The sequence below is a fragment of the Ahaetulla prasina genome, chromosome 1 (assembly GCF_028640845.1).
Source record: "Ahaetulla prasina isolate Xishuangbanna chromosome 1, ASM2864084v1, whole genome shotgun sequence".
In the NCBI taxonomy this organism is placed as follows: domain Eukaryota; kingdom Metazoa; phylum Chordata; class Lepidosauria; order Squamata; family Colubridae; genus Ahaetulla; species Ahaetulla prasina.
Window position 1 is genome coordinate 224,533,030 of NC_080539.1, and position 19,028 is coordinate 224,552,057.

At 38.0% G+C, this 19,028-nt stretch overlaps 1 protein-coding gene across 2 annotated transcripts in view; it reads left to right on the forward strand.

The window, feature by feature from the left end:
* Positions 1-19,028, forward strand: part of LY75 (lymphocyte antigen 75) — a 91,545-nt gene that overhangs the window by 23,254 nt on the left and 49,263 nt on the right. For both annotated transcript variants that reach the window (XR_009156202.1, XM_058191890.1), the window contains exons 4-15: positions 452-616; positions 4,597-4,707; positions 6,684-6,827; positions 7,818-8,006; positions 9,302-9,459; positions 10,004-10,114; positions 13,468-13,556; positions 13,686-13,855; positions 13,964-14,160; positions 15,158-15,300; positions 16,754-16,835; positions 17,484-17,555. Coding sequence is in view for 1 of the 2 variants with exons in the window: in XM_058191890.1 (XP_058047873.1) it covers positions 452-616; positions 4,597-4,707; positions 6,684-6,827; positions 7,818-8,006; positions 9,302-9,459; positions 10,004-10,114; positions 13,468-13,556; positions 13,686-13,855; positions 13,964-14,160; positions 15,158-15,300; positions 16,754-16,835; positions 17,484-17,555 (1,631 nt within the window). In the remaining variant the exon portion in view is untranslated. The remainder of the gene's footprint in view (positions 1-451; positions 617-4,596; positions 4,708-6,683; positions 6,828-7,817; positions 8,007-9,301; positions 9,460-10,003; positions 10,115-13,467; positions 13,557-13,685; positions 13,856-13,963; positions 14,161-15,157; positions 15,301-16,753; positions 16,836-17,483; positions 17,556-19,028) is intronic.

The window sequence follows — 19,028 nt, forward strand, 5'->3', positions numbered from 1 at the left end:
ATGCAATTACAATGATATAAATTAAGATATTAAAATTATTTTATGAGGTTCCAGTTTGTGTTATAAAAACATGCTCAAAAAATGTAGTTTCATCTTAAACCTAGAACCTAATTGATATACGCTTCTTCCTTGTGAATTTTTGTCCTCACAATTTTAGTGGATCCTGTTTTTTCTCATGTGTTCTACAAACATGTTGCAGACAGCACAAGGAGAAATGTGGGGTGGGCGGGGGATTGGAAGACTAGATCTAGATCCCCGTCTATCTCCTTTGTAATCTGGATGGCACAGAGAATGAAAATTGAATGCCGATATTGGAGATGAAGATAATACATGTATATGTATATTTGCTCTCATGTTAAGTAGATTAAGCTGATACGGCAACATGTTCACAAGTTCTAGATTATGTTTATAGTACCTGTAGAGCTCAGTTATGAACACTTGTCTTCAACAGAGGATGGCTGTCAAAATACATGGGAACAGTTTAAAGATTCTGGAAATTGTTATCAGTTAAACACACAGGCCGCCCTTTCTTGGAAAGCAGCATACCTCTCATGTAAGAAGCAAGGGAGTGATTTGGTCAGCATCACAACTTCATCCGAGTTAAATTATATCCGAGGTAAGTACAATTTTATACTGCATTCTAGAGGAAAGCTGTCAGTGAAAGCTAATGAGAAGTAAGTGGATTGGTTTCAAGATTGATGCTGCTGACTCAGTTAAGACAGGCTCATGCAGAGACAATTTAACTCATAGAATCATCTGTTACAATGTCCTTCCTGTCAAAGACTATTTCAGCTTCAATTGCAACAATACACGAGCAAACAATAGATTTAAGCTTAATGTTAACCACTCCAATCTTGATTGCAGAAAATATGACTTCAGTAACAGAGTTGTTAATGCTTGGAATACACTACCTGACTCTGTGGTCTCTTCCCAAAATCCCAAAAGCTCCAACCAAAAACTGTCTACTATTGACCTCATCCCATTCCTAAGAGGTCTGTAAGGGGCGTGCATAAGAGCACAAGCGTGCCTACAGTTCCTGTCCCGTTGTTTCCTTTCATTATATCCAATTAATATAGTTATTACATACTCATACTTATACTTATATATATGCTTATATATTGTATAGTTATTTCATGCTTATGCTTCTATATACTGTGTGACTAAATAAATAAATAAATAAATAAATAAATACCACTTAAAATCAGATAATAGTGCCAGAAAAGGGGGATCCTAATTTGGAATCTAAAAAGAGAGTGAGGAATAAGCTAAGAGATCTGAGTCTATATCCAAAGGACCGTGCAAGTCAGCTTCTATTGTGAAAGGCAGTTGGTTGATCTGCAAAAGTTGAATGGCTCCTATCCATGAGAGTCTTTAAATTGAATGCTTTCATTCAAACACCCCACTATTGCCAGCATGTTGTTCAAAACAAACCCTTTTTGGAGCAGGTTCGGGATCTTCCCATTATATGTGCTTCGCCCAGAGGGAGTTAGCCTATTAAATAACTCATTTTGGTAATAAGAGAGCTTCTACTTTAAAGCTTAATTATAGCATAGAAGTTGGTAACTCCAAGGACGTTTTATCACAGTCCTTGAGAAGAGAGAGCCTGAATAAATAATCTGTACCTCCCACATCAAGTCAGTTTTCTGAAGAAGCTTTAGAGATAAATTTGATTAACTCTTTCAGTTCTCTGTCAGGTACTGAACAAGTGGGTATTGTAAAAATGCTTTGGTGAGCTGAGGGAATTAGCAACAACACTGCAAAGCTGTTAAACCTCCAAAAGAACTGGTCACCCCACGTGCCCATGGATATAATACCAATTTTGAGAAACTCTGCTGCTTCATGCCCTATGTCAACATGGGATATGGATGTGGAAGAGAACAACAAAGAGTCCTCTTGGCTGTTTCTACCTTACTCCCTCTTCTCCCTGATAAAACATCATACCATACAGAAAATGTAAGTGACAGAAATAAAATAGAGGCTGACAGACGAGGAAGTAAGATGTAGTGCTAATCTTGGTGAGCTACTAACCAAGGATGGCCTTGGACTGAGTTACAGGGATTTCTTACTTAACAACTGATCACTTAGCAGCTGTTTTAAGTTACAACAAACCTTCTCCCACCCCCAAAAAGTTACTTGTGATCCATTTCAAAGTTGTGCCTGCTGCAGCGTCCCCACAGTCCTTGGCCTTACTTATTCAGGACAGAAATGGCCCCAATGCTGACTTATAGGTCTTACAAAAGATACTTCAGTTGAACAAGTATAGACACATTTTTAAAGAAGTATACTGGGAACGGATACTGGTGTCAGCTCCTGCAGTCAGAACAGAAACAGGTGTCTACTTCTTATGTAGCCTATTCATAATTAAAGTTATCACATATTGACTAAGGATTCATTCAGTAGACCCTGATAGGCTATCCAAAATACGTTTGGCAGAACAGATAAGTATGGTTCAGCCCAATTCCTGTGCAAGCCGATTTACCCAAATTATGTCCCAGCTGGGTTTTCTACCCAATTTTTACTCTCAACTGTCCCCTAGGTAAGGGACATTTTTTAACAGGCAGTCCTAGATATCAGCGCTCAAACTGAAATGGAGTACTTGGCGGCAAATAGATATTTAAGATGGTTAGCTAAAAACAAAACTATTTTTCAGTTTGAAAAATATTTGTCAGGGGAGTTTGGCCCAATTCTCAAGAAGGCTATGGGACCTGAATCACTGCTTGTCCTATTTCCCCCCTGGGCTCTAATGTATATATTGTGAGCAGAATGTTTTATAGGCTATCTCAAGGCAATTAGAACCTGTTACATTGAACAGATGGAATATCATGTAAAGATGATGCATTTATCTGCTGTTTCTTTCTACTCACCACATATGTATTTCATTACTGTATTTTCCCTTTATCTATTTTACCCTGTAATTATATCCTGTATTTTATTTTGGTTTTATATTTTGATACGGCCAATAAATTATTTATCTATGACTTTGTACTGAAATCTAGAGGAAAGCAAATGAAGAATAAGTGGATTGATTTCAAGATGGAATCAGGGCTACCAGATTTCATGGCTTGCAGAACAGAATATTTTTCCTAGTTTCCAAATCTGATATGTCGAGTGATGATTTTAAAAACGTTTGGCTGAATTCATAATATTAACAATCAACCCACTCACTGGGAGTCAGGCAGTATGCAATCAAAATAATACTAATGCAAGTGGGCTTGCTTTATGGACTGCCTAATTCAGCAACCATTCAAAATTACAACAATACTGAAAAAACTTTATGACCACTGTCTGCATTTATGACCTTTGCAGTGTCCCTAAGCCACTAATCACCATTAGTCTGAATGCATTGTCCTGTGCCTGACCTGTTCTTCTCCCCAACCCACCCCCTTGCAGAGCAGACAGATGGAAGGGATTGCAAGAGAGTAAGCAGGCACACAAAGGGAAATACACATTAAAAGCAGCATGTTGAACCATTTCCTGCTCCGCCTCCACCCCACATATTTCATTATCTAGGAAGGATATTTAGGCAAACCGCAATTTGCGAAGAATGAAAGCAGTGCAAAGGTTGAGTAGATATTACATCTACAAAATGCAGCGTTGGAAGGGGCCATTTAAGGTTTGAGTCCAGCTGTGGTCACTCCATGAATCCTACCTAATTAAAGCATTCTAAACAAATGGCTGTCCAGCCCCTGCTTGAACCTATTTGCTGAAGCAAAGCCCATAATATCTCTGCCAAACTGTTTAAACAGTTAGAAAGATTTTTTTCATAACATTCCTCTAGAATGTGTCTTCCTGTAACTTAAATCCATTATACTATGTTCTGCCCTCTGGAATGGTAAACAAGATGATCATAACCTTGTACTGTAGGATAGCCTTGGAGGTATTTGAAAAATTTATTATATCTCCCTTCCCCCTGGCTCTGCAAGATTAAACTTTCCCAGTCCCTCTTCATAAGCTATAGCTTCTAGTTCCTTGATTGTTCCCTTTTCTTTCTCTGAAAAAATAATACATTCTAAGAAGAAAATGTCATTTAAAATAAGTCTTCAAGATATTGTATCTGGACCATTACAGTTCTATTATTTCCACTGGGTATTAATCCCCACTCAGACCACTCTGGAAAAGTACGTGGTACTGATTATATTTAAATAAAATTAAAATTAACATTGGTTGCATACCATATAACATTAAACCAGGATTGTGTTAGCATTAGTTTGTTACGCAAGTTATTTGCAATTTTAGACATCCATTCTAAGCCAAAAATAAATGAGCTGCATTTTATCATAGCTTTACATTCAAAACAGTTCAGATATGTGAAAAAAGTGACATTTTTAATTATTTGTTATTTTTTTCATAGAAACCTATACATTCACGTGTTTGTGCAAAACCATTCCACATACCATACACAAGACAATGAAAATATAGGTTGTTGTTGAAGCATATTATTGTAGTTGAGTGCCAAAATACTGCAGATGAGCTCAGAGACAAAGGATAAAGATTGGTTTGGTTTGGTTTTACTATAGTAGGTAAATCCCAACTATGAATTGATTGGCTTGAAAATGTTCTTTTCTATTGTCATCATCTTTATTTAAAACTCTCTAGCTAAAGATGGTATTGCAGAAATATTTTGGATTGGATTAAATCAGTTGGATGTTTCTGGAGGCTGGCAGTGGTCAGATCATACTCCATTGAGCTTCGTGAACTGGAATTCAGGTAATTACATTTTTCCTCTTGTGCTGTCTTCTCATTAATTCGTACGATGAACTTCAAAGCAGGGAAGAGAACTGTAACAAGAAGTGACGGAAAAAGATGGAGCTGATACAGAAGAAGAAATAAGTGATGGCAAAACCCCTCACTCATATCTTTAGTTCAAACTGTCCTTGGGTGGAGAACTTGGATATCTTGGCATAGAGATTGGACATCTGTTTATCTAGATGTTTATCTTTCATATCTGTCCATCTAGTGATTTTTACCCCTTCCCATCACCATGTTTATATACAGTCTTCAGCCATTTAACGTTCTGTACTCCAGTAACCTCATTATTTGATTCCTCCCACATGGAATAAGTGAGCCATGGTGGCACACTGGTTAGAATGCAGAATTGCAGGCTAGCTCACTGCTCACTGCCAGCATTTCAATTCCCACTGGCTCAAGGTTAACTCAGCTTTCCATCCTTCCAAGGTCAGTAAAATGAGGACACGGGTAGTTGGGGTCAATATGCTACTCTGTAAACTGCCTAGAGAGGCGTGTAAAAGCACTATGAAACGGTTTATAAGTCCAAGTGCTATTGCTATTATGTAACTCACAGCAAACAAGCAAGCAATGGGTCTCTACAGTTATTTGTGGATGTAACCAGTAGCTATGTTTGCTGGAGGTAGGGTTGCTCTTAATTCAGTTTTGTTTTGTTTGCATTGGCAAATCAAACCATGATTTGGAATATTGAAACCAGTTCAGGCAGGCAGTGGATATAGGCACTGGAGGAGAACCTGCCTCCCATATAATATGTCATATCAGCTCTACACACAGCTAGTTCCTCTCTGCAGGGAATCACCCACCACCATGACATACTTCTTTTTCAAACTAGTCCTTAGTTTTTTTTCAATCCAGGAGTACAGGTTTCCCCCTTAGTGTTCTGTGGCCAGGTTGCTCAGGTGCTATGAATTATCCCTTAAAGAAAGAACAACTTCCAGTCGCCTTGTTTGTTAGGATGGCAGGCTTCCATTTATCTGCTTCTACAACAGAACTTCTCTCTGGTGTTCATTTGTCAAATCTTCCTGGAGAGCTTTAGTTGTCCTGTCCAGGAAATCTTGTCTCTTTCTTCTCAAGGCCTTTTATTTTTTAAATTTTGTTCATAATGCACAGTCTAGAACAGGGGTATCAAAATTGATTTCTTCCAGGGCCGGATTGGCATTGTAGTTCTCCACTGGGGAGGACGGATGCCTCCTGCATCACTCTGCTGGCCAAAACGGGATATGGGGGGCCCTGCACACGCCCCTCCCCGTGGCCCGTTTTTGACCTGGACAGCCTCCTGCAGCACCCTGCCAGCCAAAATGGCATGGGTGACTGCGAGCAGCTCCTACACAGCCAGTTTTTGGCCTGGACAGCCTCCTGCAGCACTTTTTCAGCCAAAATGCCACGCCCGGTTTTGGCTGACAGAATGCTGCAGGAGACCATTGAGGCTGAAAACGGGGTGCAGGGAGTCCTTTGTTATTTCCAGGCCAGATTTAAGCACCCTGCAGACTGAATCCAGCCCCCGGGCCTTGAGTTTTACACCCCTGGTCTAGAACAATGGTTTCTAACTTCTCCAGTTCTGTAGACCTGTCGGAGAAAGAGGAGATGCTTCCACACGAACGGCTGGTGGGTACACACACAACTCCATTTGCACAAGCAGCTGGTGTATGCCCCTGCCTCTTGTACAAATTGAGATGCACGCATGCTCATCCATCCGTTTCACGCACAAGTGGAATTGCATGTGCATGCTCACCTGTCATTTCTGCGGCCCAGTTCTGAACAGGCCCCTGGTCTAGAATGCAGTGTAAAATCAACAATGGAACTGACCGTGTTGAATTTTTTTAATAAAAAGAATACCAATTCTATAATTTTAATCTCATCCTTTGCATTCCAATACCTATTATAATCTATGATACGATGTATCATTAGCCTAATAATGAATCATTACTCTTCTGCAGAGATGCAGGATATAACTCCACTAGAGGGAAATGATTGTGCAGCTATGAATGCTGACACAGGTGACTGGAAGAGTTATCCCTGTGATACTCCACTTCCTTATGTCTGCAAGAAACAAGTTAATGACAGTCAACCAGATTTCCCAGGTGAGTCCAAAATGCATTGTGAATTTAATTGTGGTCTGGTTTTTGCAGCTAAAATGTCTAATCTTTACATAATGGCAAATATAGCAAATTCAGAACCATTCTAGACTTTCCAAATACTTACAGCTATGTTCACACAACATACTTAAAATGATTACTAAATTGAACCTTTACCAGGACTCACACTATACACTCTGAAGCATAAGAACTAATTCAGAATGTTTGTAAACTTTATATATTTTTCCCTCAGATTAAAACTACAAATTCAGCATAGGTTCAGCCATTAATTTTTATTTAAATACTTAAAGCCGCCCAAAATTACCTTGAGGTAAGATGGGTAGCTTATAAAGTTTATAAATAAATAAATAAATAAATAAATATGCTGTATGAACACAAATATTTATGCTTATAGAAAGTAATGTGTACTAGAATTTGGACTGAATTGTTTTTCAAAGTTTTGCAGAAAAATAATAATTTTCTTTAATTACACATAGAAGGTTTCAGAGAATTTTTATAATTTCCATTCAAAAGGATCTCAGAAAAAATTATTTTAAGGGTTCAATAAAACTTGTTACCTGTGTAAATATGGTACTTGCAGTTTTTTTATCTGACTTGAATGTGAGTAGGGGAAGTTGCAAAAGTAACCGAGAATATAAACTCTATTCTGGCATTAATAGAATTTATTCTGCATCATTTAAAAAAAAATACCCTGAAAGCAAATGCTCTAAGGGAGACAATTCACGCAGGCTAATTTTGTCTTCTACCAATTGAGCCTTTTGGTCCATCTGATTCAGTATTATGTACTGTGACAACTCCGATTATTTTTTATTTTTTTTAACTAGAGATGCCAAAATTTGAACTTTAAATCTATTGTATCCAAAGTTTGTTCCTTTTGAGCTATGATCCTTTTTCTGTGATACCAGTTCTGCGTAACTGCTTTTAGAAATTATCTTGTTTTCTACCAAATTCTTTTCAAGATTTTTTTTTTTTTAGATACTCCGAACAATGTTGAGACTCAGTGTGAATCTGGCTGGTATGCGAACAATGGATTTTGCTATATGCTAAAGAACAACATTGCTTCGTGGAATGATTCATATCAGTTATGCAATGAACTCAATAGTAGCCTGATCAGTATACATTCCTTAGCAGATGTTGAATTAGTTATTACAAAACTCCATAATGGTAAGTTGGAATTAACATGGATAGGAGTTGCTCCTGTTTTTCTGTTTAAACATTGCTCTCAATTTGAAGTTAGAATGTACGGTAAAAATATTTGATTAAAGATTAATCTAAATCTCTGGTATTACTAAATCTATAACCATGTTCATTAACTTACAGATAGTTGTTGCTTAATTACCACTATTGGAACCAGCAGCTAGGCTGTCAGTTTTGGATGGCAGTTTTCTTTTTGCTTCTTAACTGCCACATATTTTAGCTGGGGACGTTGGGAGGGGGTTGTTGTTGAAAGTTAGTCATAACAACATTATGTGTTCAAGGACTTTTGCCTATGTCTGATGTAGACTGCCTGAAGATTGTATCCAATTGAGTGTGAAGAGTTGATTGGACAATATGATGAACTTGTGGGTGTGGGGCTGGGCTGTGAACTGTCAGCTGGGTGTGGAAAACCTGGTAGCTTTCAGTTTCGGGTTTTCCCAGCTGTGCCAACATGACATCTCTAATAAATTGGAACTTTGAAGAACCTCAAGCCTCAGAGCTTTATTTCGTTGGGGGTGTTCCTTGGAACCCTGACATTAGCAATATGGTTATTAAGTGAGACATTCCATGACCATGACCATGATAGACTTAGAGTCTCACTTCTACAACAGTCATTAAGCAAGACTTCACATGACTTTGACTTGCAGTTTTATGGCTAGCTTTTCCATTTTACTCTGTTTGTCAGAAGCCAGCTGTGAATCAAATGGCTATTATGTGATTGCAATGATACTGCAATGGTTGCCAGTGTGAAGAACCAAAATTTTCAGTGCAATCGTAACTTTGAACAATTGTTAAATAGTCAGTTGTTAAATGAGGATTATCTGTATTTATTTGTCATTCAGTGTGGCAAATACAGCAACAAAAAACAGTATATGCTATTATTCTGGGTAAAAAAGTCTGTCTGCCAAATCTCTTTAATTCCATTATTATTATGACATGAATGAAAAGTGGCTATAGAAAAAGTTCTAATTTTTGTTAGATGGCTTCTATTTTATCAGAGAGAGGCTGATTCAAGGGGAGGAGTCAAGCAGGGAATTAGTTTGGAATCCTTAGATAGGCATAAGAGGGCAAGGCCTGTCCCCTTCTTGAATGCATTGAATCTTATCTAATCTGGTCCAGGTGCAGATTGTCAGTCTGGGAAGATTCCTATGAAATAGGCATGAACAACAAAGCAGCTTATTGAACTCCATACATGTGGATCTGGTTGTCCATACTTTTGCCTCATTATTTTTGAACTGTTTGAGTTTCTGCTTTAATTGTAGATACGAAAGACAAAATATGGATAGGATTAATAAATAAAGACATTCCAGCCTTGTTTAAGTGGTCAGATGATTCCAAAGTAGTATTTACATACTGGGATCAGAATGAACCAAAGGTTTCCTTCAAAGACCTTCCAAATTGTGTCTCCTATTCCGGAAAGGTAAGGATCTTCTGGGATGTTTTATAATTACTCGACTCTAAAGTGTTTTGTAAACTTCATAAAAGGCAAAAAGTATATGCCTCATTTTATCAAAGAGAGCTAGTATTTCTTTTGCACTGAAAATTTAAATAATTAAGTTAAATTAATTAAACAAGGAGGAGGCAGAGTTCAAAAGGATGAAGTGATGGTGACCATGAGGTCATTCACATACATCCTTTGGTTATTTGTAATTGAGTGCGATGATGCAACTCTCCACTTACTGGAATTTCACCGAAATGATTTACTTCTTTGAAATTTCAAATGCAAATGATCTTTTATGAGATTGAATGAAGTGTTTAAAAGCTGCAGGTTTTATGCTATCTTATTCAAAGTTCTATGAGAAATATACATTTCAAGAATTGTAGTAGGGAAATAGTTTTTTTTCTATGTATTTTTATAATTTATGAAAAACAGGTGCAAAAAGTACATGAACAATTGAAAAACAATTCGTTTGGATGATTATGTCTTTGGGAGTTCTAAAATTATTGTTTCCTTTTCTTTGTAGTTTGGCCGATGGAACATCCTACCTTGTAACAATAAACTTAAGTTTGTGTGTATGAAAAAAGGAAAAGTTTTAGAGGAACAAAAATCTGATAAAGATTGTTCCCCAAGTAAGGTAAAGACAGAACAAAAATTTCTGTTCTAAATGAAAGATGAACTTTAATTAAATATATTTGATATATTCAACATTCTTGCTGCTTCAAGTTCAATAATAAGTTATAATTCAGAGTAAATTTTGTAGATTTGTTCCATAATTCTCATTTCTGTTTGTGACTATTTCTTTAGTTTCGCATCCATTTTATCATGCAGTTCTTTGTTTGTTCAGTCTCTAGGTAACTGATTTTATATATAAGCCCTAGTAGTTGATATTAGTTCTGTCATTTTCCTTAGTAGTCCTCCTCTCATTTTTGCTGTCAATTTTTATCTTCTAGCAATTTGTAAATCAACTGGCAGTGTGGAAGCTTCTGGTGCTTGATATGTTCCAGCCTTTGCCAAGTAGTTATTGGTATCTCTTTAGGTCTGTTCATGGAATCTAAATGGACCATATAGTAAATGCACTTTTCTTACAGCGACTTGGCACCGAAGGCTCCACTCTCGAAATGCCCCCATCTTCCTACCTATAGCTGTAGGCGTTGAAAGCCTGGCTTTCTCGCAGCAAGGCCCCATAGAGACGCAGCACTTCAGTCCTCCTGGATGCTGCCATCTCGTAAACACGGTGCCAGGCTTTCTGACAAGCCCCCTGCGCCTTTGCTGCCTTGGTCGGAGCCTGATTCCAGAAGCGGCCCAGGGAAGCGCAGAGGTCAGGACTTGCTTGGCGAAGCAGATGCTGTGCAGGGGGCACAAGGCAAGGAACTGCCATCCAAAAACACTTGCCGCAATCTCTGCTGCCTGGAGATCTCCACTGCCTCCCCAGTTCCAAAAATGGGACGTGCGGAGGCAAAGAAAGAGCATCGCATTTTTGGATGGTTCCAGGCAGCGGAGTTCATGGCAAAAGTTTTTGGGTGGCAGCACTTTGCCGTACACCTGCACAACACCCAGCAAGCCACCAGTTCCTTGAAGATGCAAGCCCACTCAGCACACCCAAAGCCTGCAGGTGGTCTACACAGATCACCCTCACCCTATGCCGCACAGCAGCCATGGGGGCAGAAATCTCAGGAGGTTAAGGAGAAGTCTACTGCTGTAGGGAGTGGGGATCTCCAGTCCTCGCACAAGTTGTAAAAGCAGCTGTCAGAACTGCTACAGCTGTTTCCAGGCAGACCCTGGGAGAACTTGGAGCTCTCGGTGGCTAAAGGGGAAGAAGAAAACTCTGGGCACATGAGAACACACACACTCCTGTTGCTGGAAGAAGGGGAGAATGGCTGCTTCTCCTGCAGTCTCCCGCCTCTCCATCCTTGCGCCTTCCCTTGCGCCTACACTCCTCCCTCCTCAGCCACCTTCTCCCAAATGGTCTTTGTGCCTAGAGGGGCTCCATCCACAGTCGAGGTTGGTTCCCCCCCTTGCTTTCTTAAGCTGAACTGCACTGAGCAGCTGGGGGGGGGGCGGTGTGAAGGAGAAATGTCTCAGCTCCCCACAGCCATTTGGCATTTTGACCACCCAAAACGGATCAGCGCCGCCTCTGTAGTGGCTGGCTCCTGCTTTCTCCCAGGATCATTTATCAACAAGTAAGAAAACCAATGCAGTTCAGTTTAAGAGAGCGGGGGAACCAACTTTGACCTTCTTCCAGCAACAGGACTGTGTGTCTTCTCAACATGCCCAGAGTTTTCTTCTTCCCCTTTAGCCACCAAGGAGGAGGAGGGCACGTGGCTCTGCGAATTGCATCGGGGAGGAAACTGCCAGAAAACGCAATGCACGGAGGTGATGTTCTTGCGAAGCAGGCGCTTTGTGAGAGACATACAGCAAGGTGCTCGCCACCTGGCCTGCCCCTTCTCCAGATGACCCAGGCTGAGGGCAGTCAGCTTCTGCTCTTGGCCTGGGAGACGGATCTGGCCAGGAGGAAAGAGAAAGTGAGACTGCAGAAAAGGAGGAGGAGGGCATGCGGCTCTGCAAATTGCTTCAGGGAATTGGGGAGGAAAAAGAGCATTGCCTCCATGCATCATGTTTTCCAGAATTTTCTGAAGGTGGGGCTTTACTTACAGTTTTTTGCCATTCTTGTACAACCAAGAAAGCTTTATGTTTTTCCACCTTTCATTTTTTTTTTAATTTCTGTCCATAATTTGACATAAATATTTTGATATATTTCTTAATTATTTCCTGTCAAAAAACAGTAGCAATACCACTTAGACATATATACCACTTCACAGTGCTTTACAACAGGGGTCCCCAACCTCTGGTTCATGGCCCCATATTGGGCTGTGGGCTAATGGTCATTGGGCCACGTGAGCGGCCTGCACATACCGGCAGCCCTTAAAGCCCAGTGGCGATTAACTTGCGTCCCAGTAGTGGGCTGTGGATCACACGTTGGGGACCTCCGCTTTAAAGTGATTTAGAGTCAGCACATTGCCCCCAACAATCTGTGTCCTCATTTTGCTAACCTCGGAAGGATGGAAGGCTGAGTCAGTCTTGAGTGGCTGAGAATCAAACTGCCAAACTGCTGGCAGCTGGCAGTCAGCAGAAATAGCCTGTAGTACTGCATTCTAATCACTGTGCCACCATGGCTCTTATACATACAACTCAGATATTTGAGAGCAACTATTATTTTGCAGCCAAATTCCTCCCATAGGAAATTGTTTTCTTTCTGCATTAAAGCTCATGTATTTTTTTAACATTGATTTTATATGCAGAGAATTCCCCAAAGCCTTGGGATATTTTCAACAACTATTTTATTGTATTTCATGGTTCCATGATTTTTTACTCTCATTAGTTTTTATAGGTGTTCATGTTTTGACTTGTGTATCAATAGTTTAGAAACACATATGAGGATTCAAGAAATGGGTATTACATACAGGTATGGCCATACTACTATTGGAAGACTTAAAAAATCAAATTAGGGACAGATCATCAGGGAAGAAATCTATCTCTTTGGTCACACAGAGTCGATACCAACTTCAACATTCACAACCAATGTTGATAGCCCCTCCCCACAAAAAATCTACAAAGCTAGGAGGATAACCATTCTCTAGCAATTTTTCCAATTATCTTTCTAGATTTGAAAAAGCATTGTATCATTAGAAATTCCAGTTGAAAGTCTGTCTTGAAATTTGAGCTGCATAATAAAGTGTACGTGTTTTAATTTTACATTTAGTTTCTGTTTTAAATAAACTGTTAAGTAAAACTTACATTTTAATAATATGGTTGTAGGACATGATCTTAAAATGAGATAAATAGCAAGCTGTTTGTGAAAAAATAAGAGGGCAGAAGCAGATGGACTGCTTACACTGGCTTGCCATTCCTATCTTCCAATTAATGTGATCACTTTATGTCACATGTTGCCTTTACCTTTGAATAAATGATTATCACCCTTTAAATTAGGAATGGAAGAAACATGGAGATTATTGCTATAGGATTGACAAGAATGAAGTCTTCTTTGGAAGTGTTTGCAATCTTACTATAGCAAACAGGTATTGTACAGTGTTACTCTTTGAATGTAAAATTTCTTAAATTTTCAAATATTCTCTTTAATCCTAGCTAAATACATTTTGTACATCTGATGATAATTATTCTTTGTATTGAATCTCTGACCTTTACAGATTTGAACAAGAATTTATAAATAATTTAATCAGAATGGATAATAAAGTTGAAGAAAAGTACTTCTGGACTGGCTTGCAAGATATCAGCTCATCAGGAGAGTATAGATGGGGAAGTGTGGATGGAAATAATGACCTACTAACGTATACAAATTGGGGTTTCTTTCAACCAGGTAAAATTTTGAACAGTGAAGTGCTAATACTTGTTTCATAATACAGCCTTGGTTGGGTGACCGTTTTCTTAAAATATCACATAAGTAATTGAAACATCAACTTTTTAGAATTCCGTGGAGGATGTGTGGCAATGTCAAGTGGAAGATACCTTGGAAAGTGGGAAGTCAAGGATTGCCAAACATTTAAAGCTTACTCTATTTGCAAGAAATACATTGGACCAAAGAGAGAAACAGAGATAATGCCGAAAATCACTGACCCTTGCCCAAAAGGGTGGTCCAGGGGTTCAGGTTTTGCTTGTTATAAGGTATCATATCAAGTCTATTAAATTATTATATCCTTTCTGTTGAATTACATTCTCTCGGCTCTTAAGAAAACATACTCTTGTACTCTCCTTGACTGTCATAGGTTCCATTATATATTAACCAAAATTACATATGTTTCCCTCCTTCTTTTCTCCCTCCCTCCCCCCCTCTCTTTCTCTCAGATGGAATAATTTTCACTGTTTGGGCAGAAATGCTAGATATGGGATCAATTTAGTGATTCTCCTAAACTATCTAAGCTGTAATATTAACTCCCGGAGGAATGTTTTTCTTAAAAAACCCAGTACTATTAGTTACATACTTTCCCAAAGCAAGATTTTAAAAGTATTTTTAAATGTTTAAAATCACGAAAATAAGCTTTTTTAAAAGAATGCTTCCCCGAATGCAAGTTTTGGACGCATATTTTGTTTTTTAGAAATATTTCTGTAAGCAAATCAGTTTTGTGTTTATGGAACTTTGAGTGAAGTAAAATAGGTGCTAATGGGCTTCATTCATTGCTACCCTTTCTACTGCAACAAAATCTATTACGTCAAATGTTGTGAATTTGCCCTAATACAGATCCATGTTGAATTTCTTTGGCAACTTTAATCTTGAATTATTTTGAGATGCTCTGAGTGGTTCTGTTGGCATAACCTGAAGGAAATCTATGGAGTTCCCATTTTTTCTGAAGCTGCCTCTCTCATCCCTTATGTTGGATTCCTCAAAGATCAGGGAGGCTGCTTGAAAAAAAAAATGAAAAACCATTTCCTTCAGTTAGAACTTCAAATGAATGGAATAGTAGTCTTGGGTCTTGATAACCAACCACAGAAATGAAACGATGAAGTTTTGATAAATTTAAAATAGAGCAAAATAGAAATGTAATAACAAGATCAGAAAGTTCATTAATCTGTCAAAGTAATAGGCATATATGTCTAGAAAAAAAATGAAATAGTACTTTTGTACAGAGATAAAATGGATTTTTTTCCCTATTTTCTTACAAAGTTTTTTCATAAGGAAAGATTGCTGAGAACCAGAACTTGGGAAGAAGCTGAGAGATTTTGTGAAGCTCTTGGAGGACATCTTCCTAGTTTCAGCCACTCAGAAGACATTAAGGAACTCCATACAATACTGAGGGAGATCATCAGGTGATATTCTCAAGAGTCTAGCATTTTAGTGAACTCAACTGATGTCTAAATATCTCTTCATGTATTTTACCACAGCAGATGTGACAGATAAAGTACCATTATAGCTTTTAAAATACTTGAAAAGTCAAGCAATCTTAACCAGTCTCTTAGGGGCATCTTGAGACTGAGGTAAGGGAGGCAAATGGTTTCTGTGCAATCCTGCTCAGTGTGAAGGAAAAGATCCTCTGCTTTATTTCCCCCTAAAAAATTTAATGTACTACAGTGTGGTTTCATATCACTTCTGTTATAAACTAGAGAAAACTGTTTCAAGGATCAATTAAAGGAACTCTCAATAGTTAAATCTTTCCAGCATTTATATATCATCTCTTTTATATGCTGATTACCATTAGAAGTATGTGTGTCACCATCATCATCAATAAATCTTTCATGTAGTCAAAAACCAGCCTAAGGAGACTATGCATAAGGAGATTATTTCTTGAAGAAATAAGAGTGTTAGAAACAATGATGATCAGGCAGAAACTTACATACTTTGGGGCATAGAGGGAAGACAGCAAACAAAGTTGATGGCTAAAACTAAAGATATTTCTGGAATGTCCCTGAAAGATTTGCAAGTTGTTCAACAAGGCCAGACAAATTAAAGGACATTTGTCTCTATTGAGCCCAACTCAAGGGCAAGCTGGTTAGCCAATTTGCTAAACAAAAGATTTGTGACTGCCAAAGGACCTGCTGAGTTACTGTATTTATTGTATATACTTTGGGTAAGCCAAAAATTGTAGGTGTCAAAATGCTTGCCAAAAATCAGGCTTGGCTTTTCTGTTGATGGGCTTATCCATGAGTATATACATAATACTTTTTTAAAAGTACTCCTAATTTCCATTTATTCTCCTGGATAAGTCCATCTGTGAAAAAATAGACCCACAAAATGTTTTTTAAAATATGAAAAAAAATGTAGATTGTCTATCACCAGATAGCACATTTTTCATGGTACTTTGCTTAAAAATTCCAGGGTTTGTTTATCTACAGATGGATTTATTTGCAAGTATATATAGTACAGTATTTATTTATTTATTGGCATCTATATCCCCCTAAGTGCTTTGCCTTCCACTACATAAAACCATTCAGCTTATATCTTTGACTTTTTTTTTTCTTGGTGACTTCTGTGTCCAGATTCCAGACCATGGAAGACAAGCCCATTTCTTCTTTCTTTGTTTTCTAATCTATAAACACTTATGTGTTACAGGCTTTATAAGTACAGATCCTCAGGGGAATATTTATAAAGAAAAGTATATGCAATGCTGAACAGCAGATTGGCAAAATGATCATCCACATGCTTTCAGATTTGAGCATGTCACAGAGCAGTTGTCTAAAATGATGAAAATGATCACCAAACACTCAAAAGTAATAAAACAATTAAGTTCAGCATTCCTTTGCATTTTTACTTTTTTATTTACAGTGATGACAGATGGGTCTGGATTGGGCTAAATAAGAGGAAGCCTGATTTTCTGGGTTCATGGCAATGGAGTGATGATAAGCCGGTAAGTTGAGCTGACCATACTTAGAATGCTAAATGATCCAATTCTAGCTGGAAGAATATTGGTAAAATTCTGAAGTTGAAAAGCTTAAATAATATTTTGCACAGGAAAAATAAAACAGGCTTTAAATGATAACTTTAAATAATGTACAGTAGCTTAAATTAGTTACAAAAGTGTTCAGAAAACCAAAGCCTATGCCATTAGGCTATTCTATATGAAAATTACTGGAGGATTTGCTTTATTTAAACACAATTACACAATGGAAGTCCTCATTTAGTGACATTGCTGTGGTCATTTCCTGGGGAGGGAGAGAGGGAGGAAAGAAAGAGGAAGGAAGGAGAAAAGAAGAAAAGAGAAATACCTATATAGGATTCAGACTTTCATAGAATGAATATAAAGTTTTGGATTATGATCAGTAACCAACTCATAAGGTGACCTTTAACAAATTAGCAAAGGCTTTGTCATGAAATTGCAGAAGATAATCTGGTTTAGTTTACTAAAACATATAACTGTTAATGAATATTGAAAGTACTCTTTTTATTTTTCTCAAGATTCTTGTTCCTACAGTACTGGGATATTGCGACTATTTTTACTAAAGCATACTAGTTAAAATCAATAACATACAGCTTTAAAACCATTCTTCCTCCATAGGTCTCGACTGTTGTTATGCCCCTGGAATTTAGAGAAGATGACTATGAGCTTCGAGACTGTGCAGCTATCAAGGTGCATTGTGACATTTTTTGATTACTAACTCTTAAAGAGGAAGAAATACTGGAAGAATCGGTGCTATCTTTTTGTAGAATAACTCCGTTGACCTAATGCTTGTCAAGATGTCCTGCAATTTAGCCAGTTAGACTGCCCTAAGGGATTTTTAACCTGTGCTCTGTTAAATTTTCTTTTTACTATGGAATTGCTTCATCTCATTTAGCAGAAAATCAGTTCTTAGTGTACAGTCCTTAAAAAAAAAAGTGTGTGTATGGGGAAGAGGTGAATACTGCACTGCTTCCACAGCCTGCCTGTTTGAACAGCCTAGGAGAGATACTTAAGAGCATTACTCTGGTGATTTTGGCATTCTTGTTTTCTCACACACGGTCACTTTGATTTTGAATGGAGGAAATTAATATATCAGTTCCAGATGGAGCCAGAAGCAGTCCTGGAATTTTTAAACAGAATGAATCCAAGGTTGCCTTTGTGGCTTTACTGCCTCATCCAGAACACCCTAATCTTATTTCTAGCATGAACATAGACATAACTAAAATCTCCTGAATGCTTGCAGTCTTCTTGCAAATACCCTGGCATGTCCCTATTATTCATCTCCCTCTCTATCTAATTGGTTAGAGTTGTTGTCCTAACTTCAGAATAAAACAGCCTTTTTCAGCTGTGTTACATTTGTAAATATTACATTGGAATGCAATAATGTGCATAATATAATTTGTCTTGGAATGTATAGTAGCAGTGATCCTTTCAATAGGTTGTTTTGATTAGTTGGAAAAAAAAACTATTTTAAAGTAGGTATATGTCGTTTTTGACAAATATTTCAAATATATTTCAAAATATGAAATATATTTCAAAGATACGTTTATAAATATATCAAGCATGGCATGGCAATTTCATACTTCAGTTCTGAGTAAGTAGTTGGCAGTAGTTTAATTCTGTAAAAAGTGAGCCCCGCTGGCTTTAATTGGACTATTCTCAGCTAAGGAAAAAAACATTTAGCCCTTACCTTACTTGATCCTTTTCTACTTCTGCATTTACCATTCATTTGTATCTTGCTTTTACCTATTGGAAATCCAAATACATGCCTGGAATGTTTCCCTTTTGTTGATCACCAGCTGAAAATAATATTTTTCAAAACCTGATTTTCCTCATCAAGCAAGTACCCAGTATTAAATAGAAGTATACTTCTGTATTTGTTGTGGTGGTGGTGGCAGCGCAGTGGTTAGAGTGCAGTATTGTAAGATAACTCTGCCCACCAGTTCAAGGTTGGCTCAGCCTTCCATCCTTCCGAGGTCAGTAAAATAACGACCCAGATCAGTGGTGGATTTCAAAAATTTCTTATTGCCGGTTCTGTGGGTGTGGCTTGGTGGGTGTGGCATGGCTTGGTGGGCGTGGTAGGGAAAAGATACTGTAAAATCTTCATTTCCACCCTATTCCAGGGGAAGGTTACTGCAAAATCCCCATTTCTTCCCAGTTAGC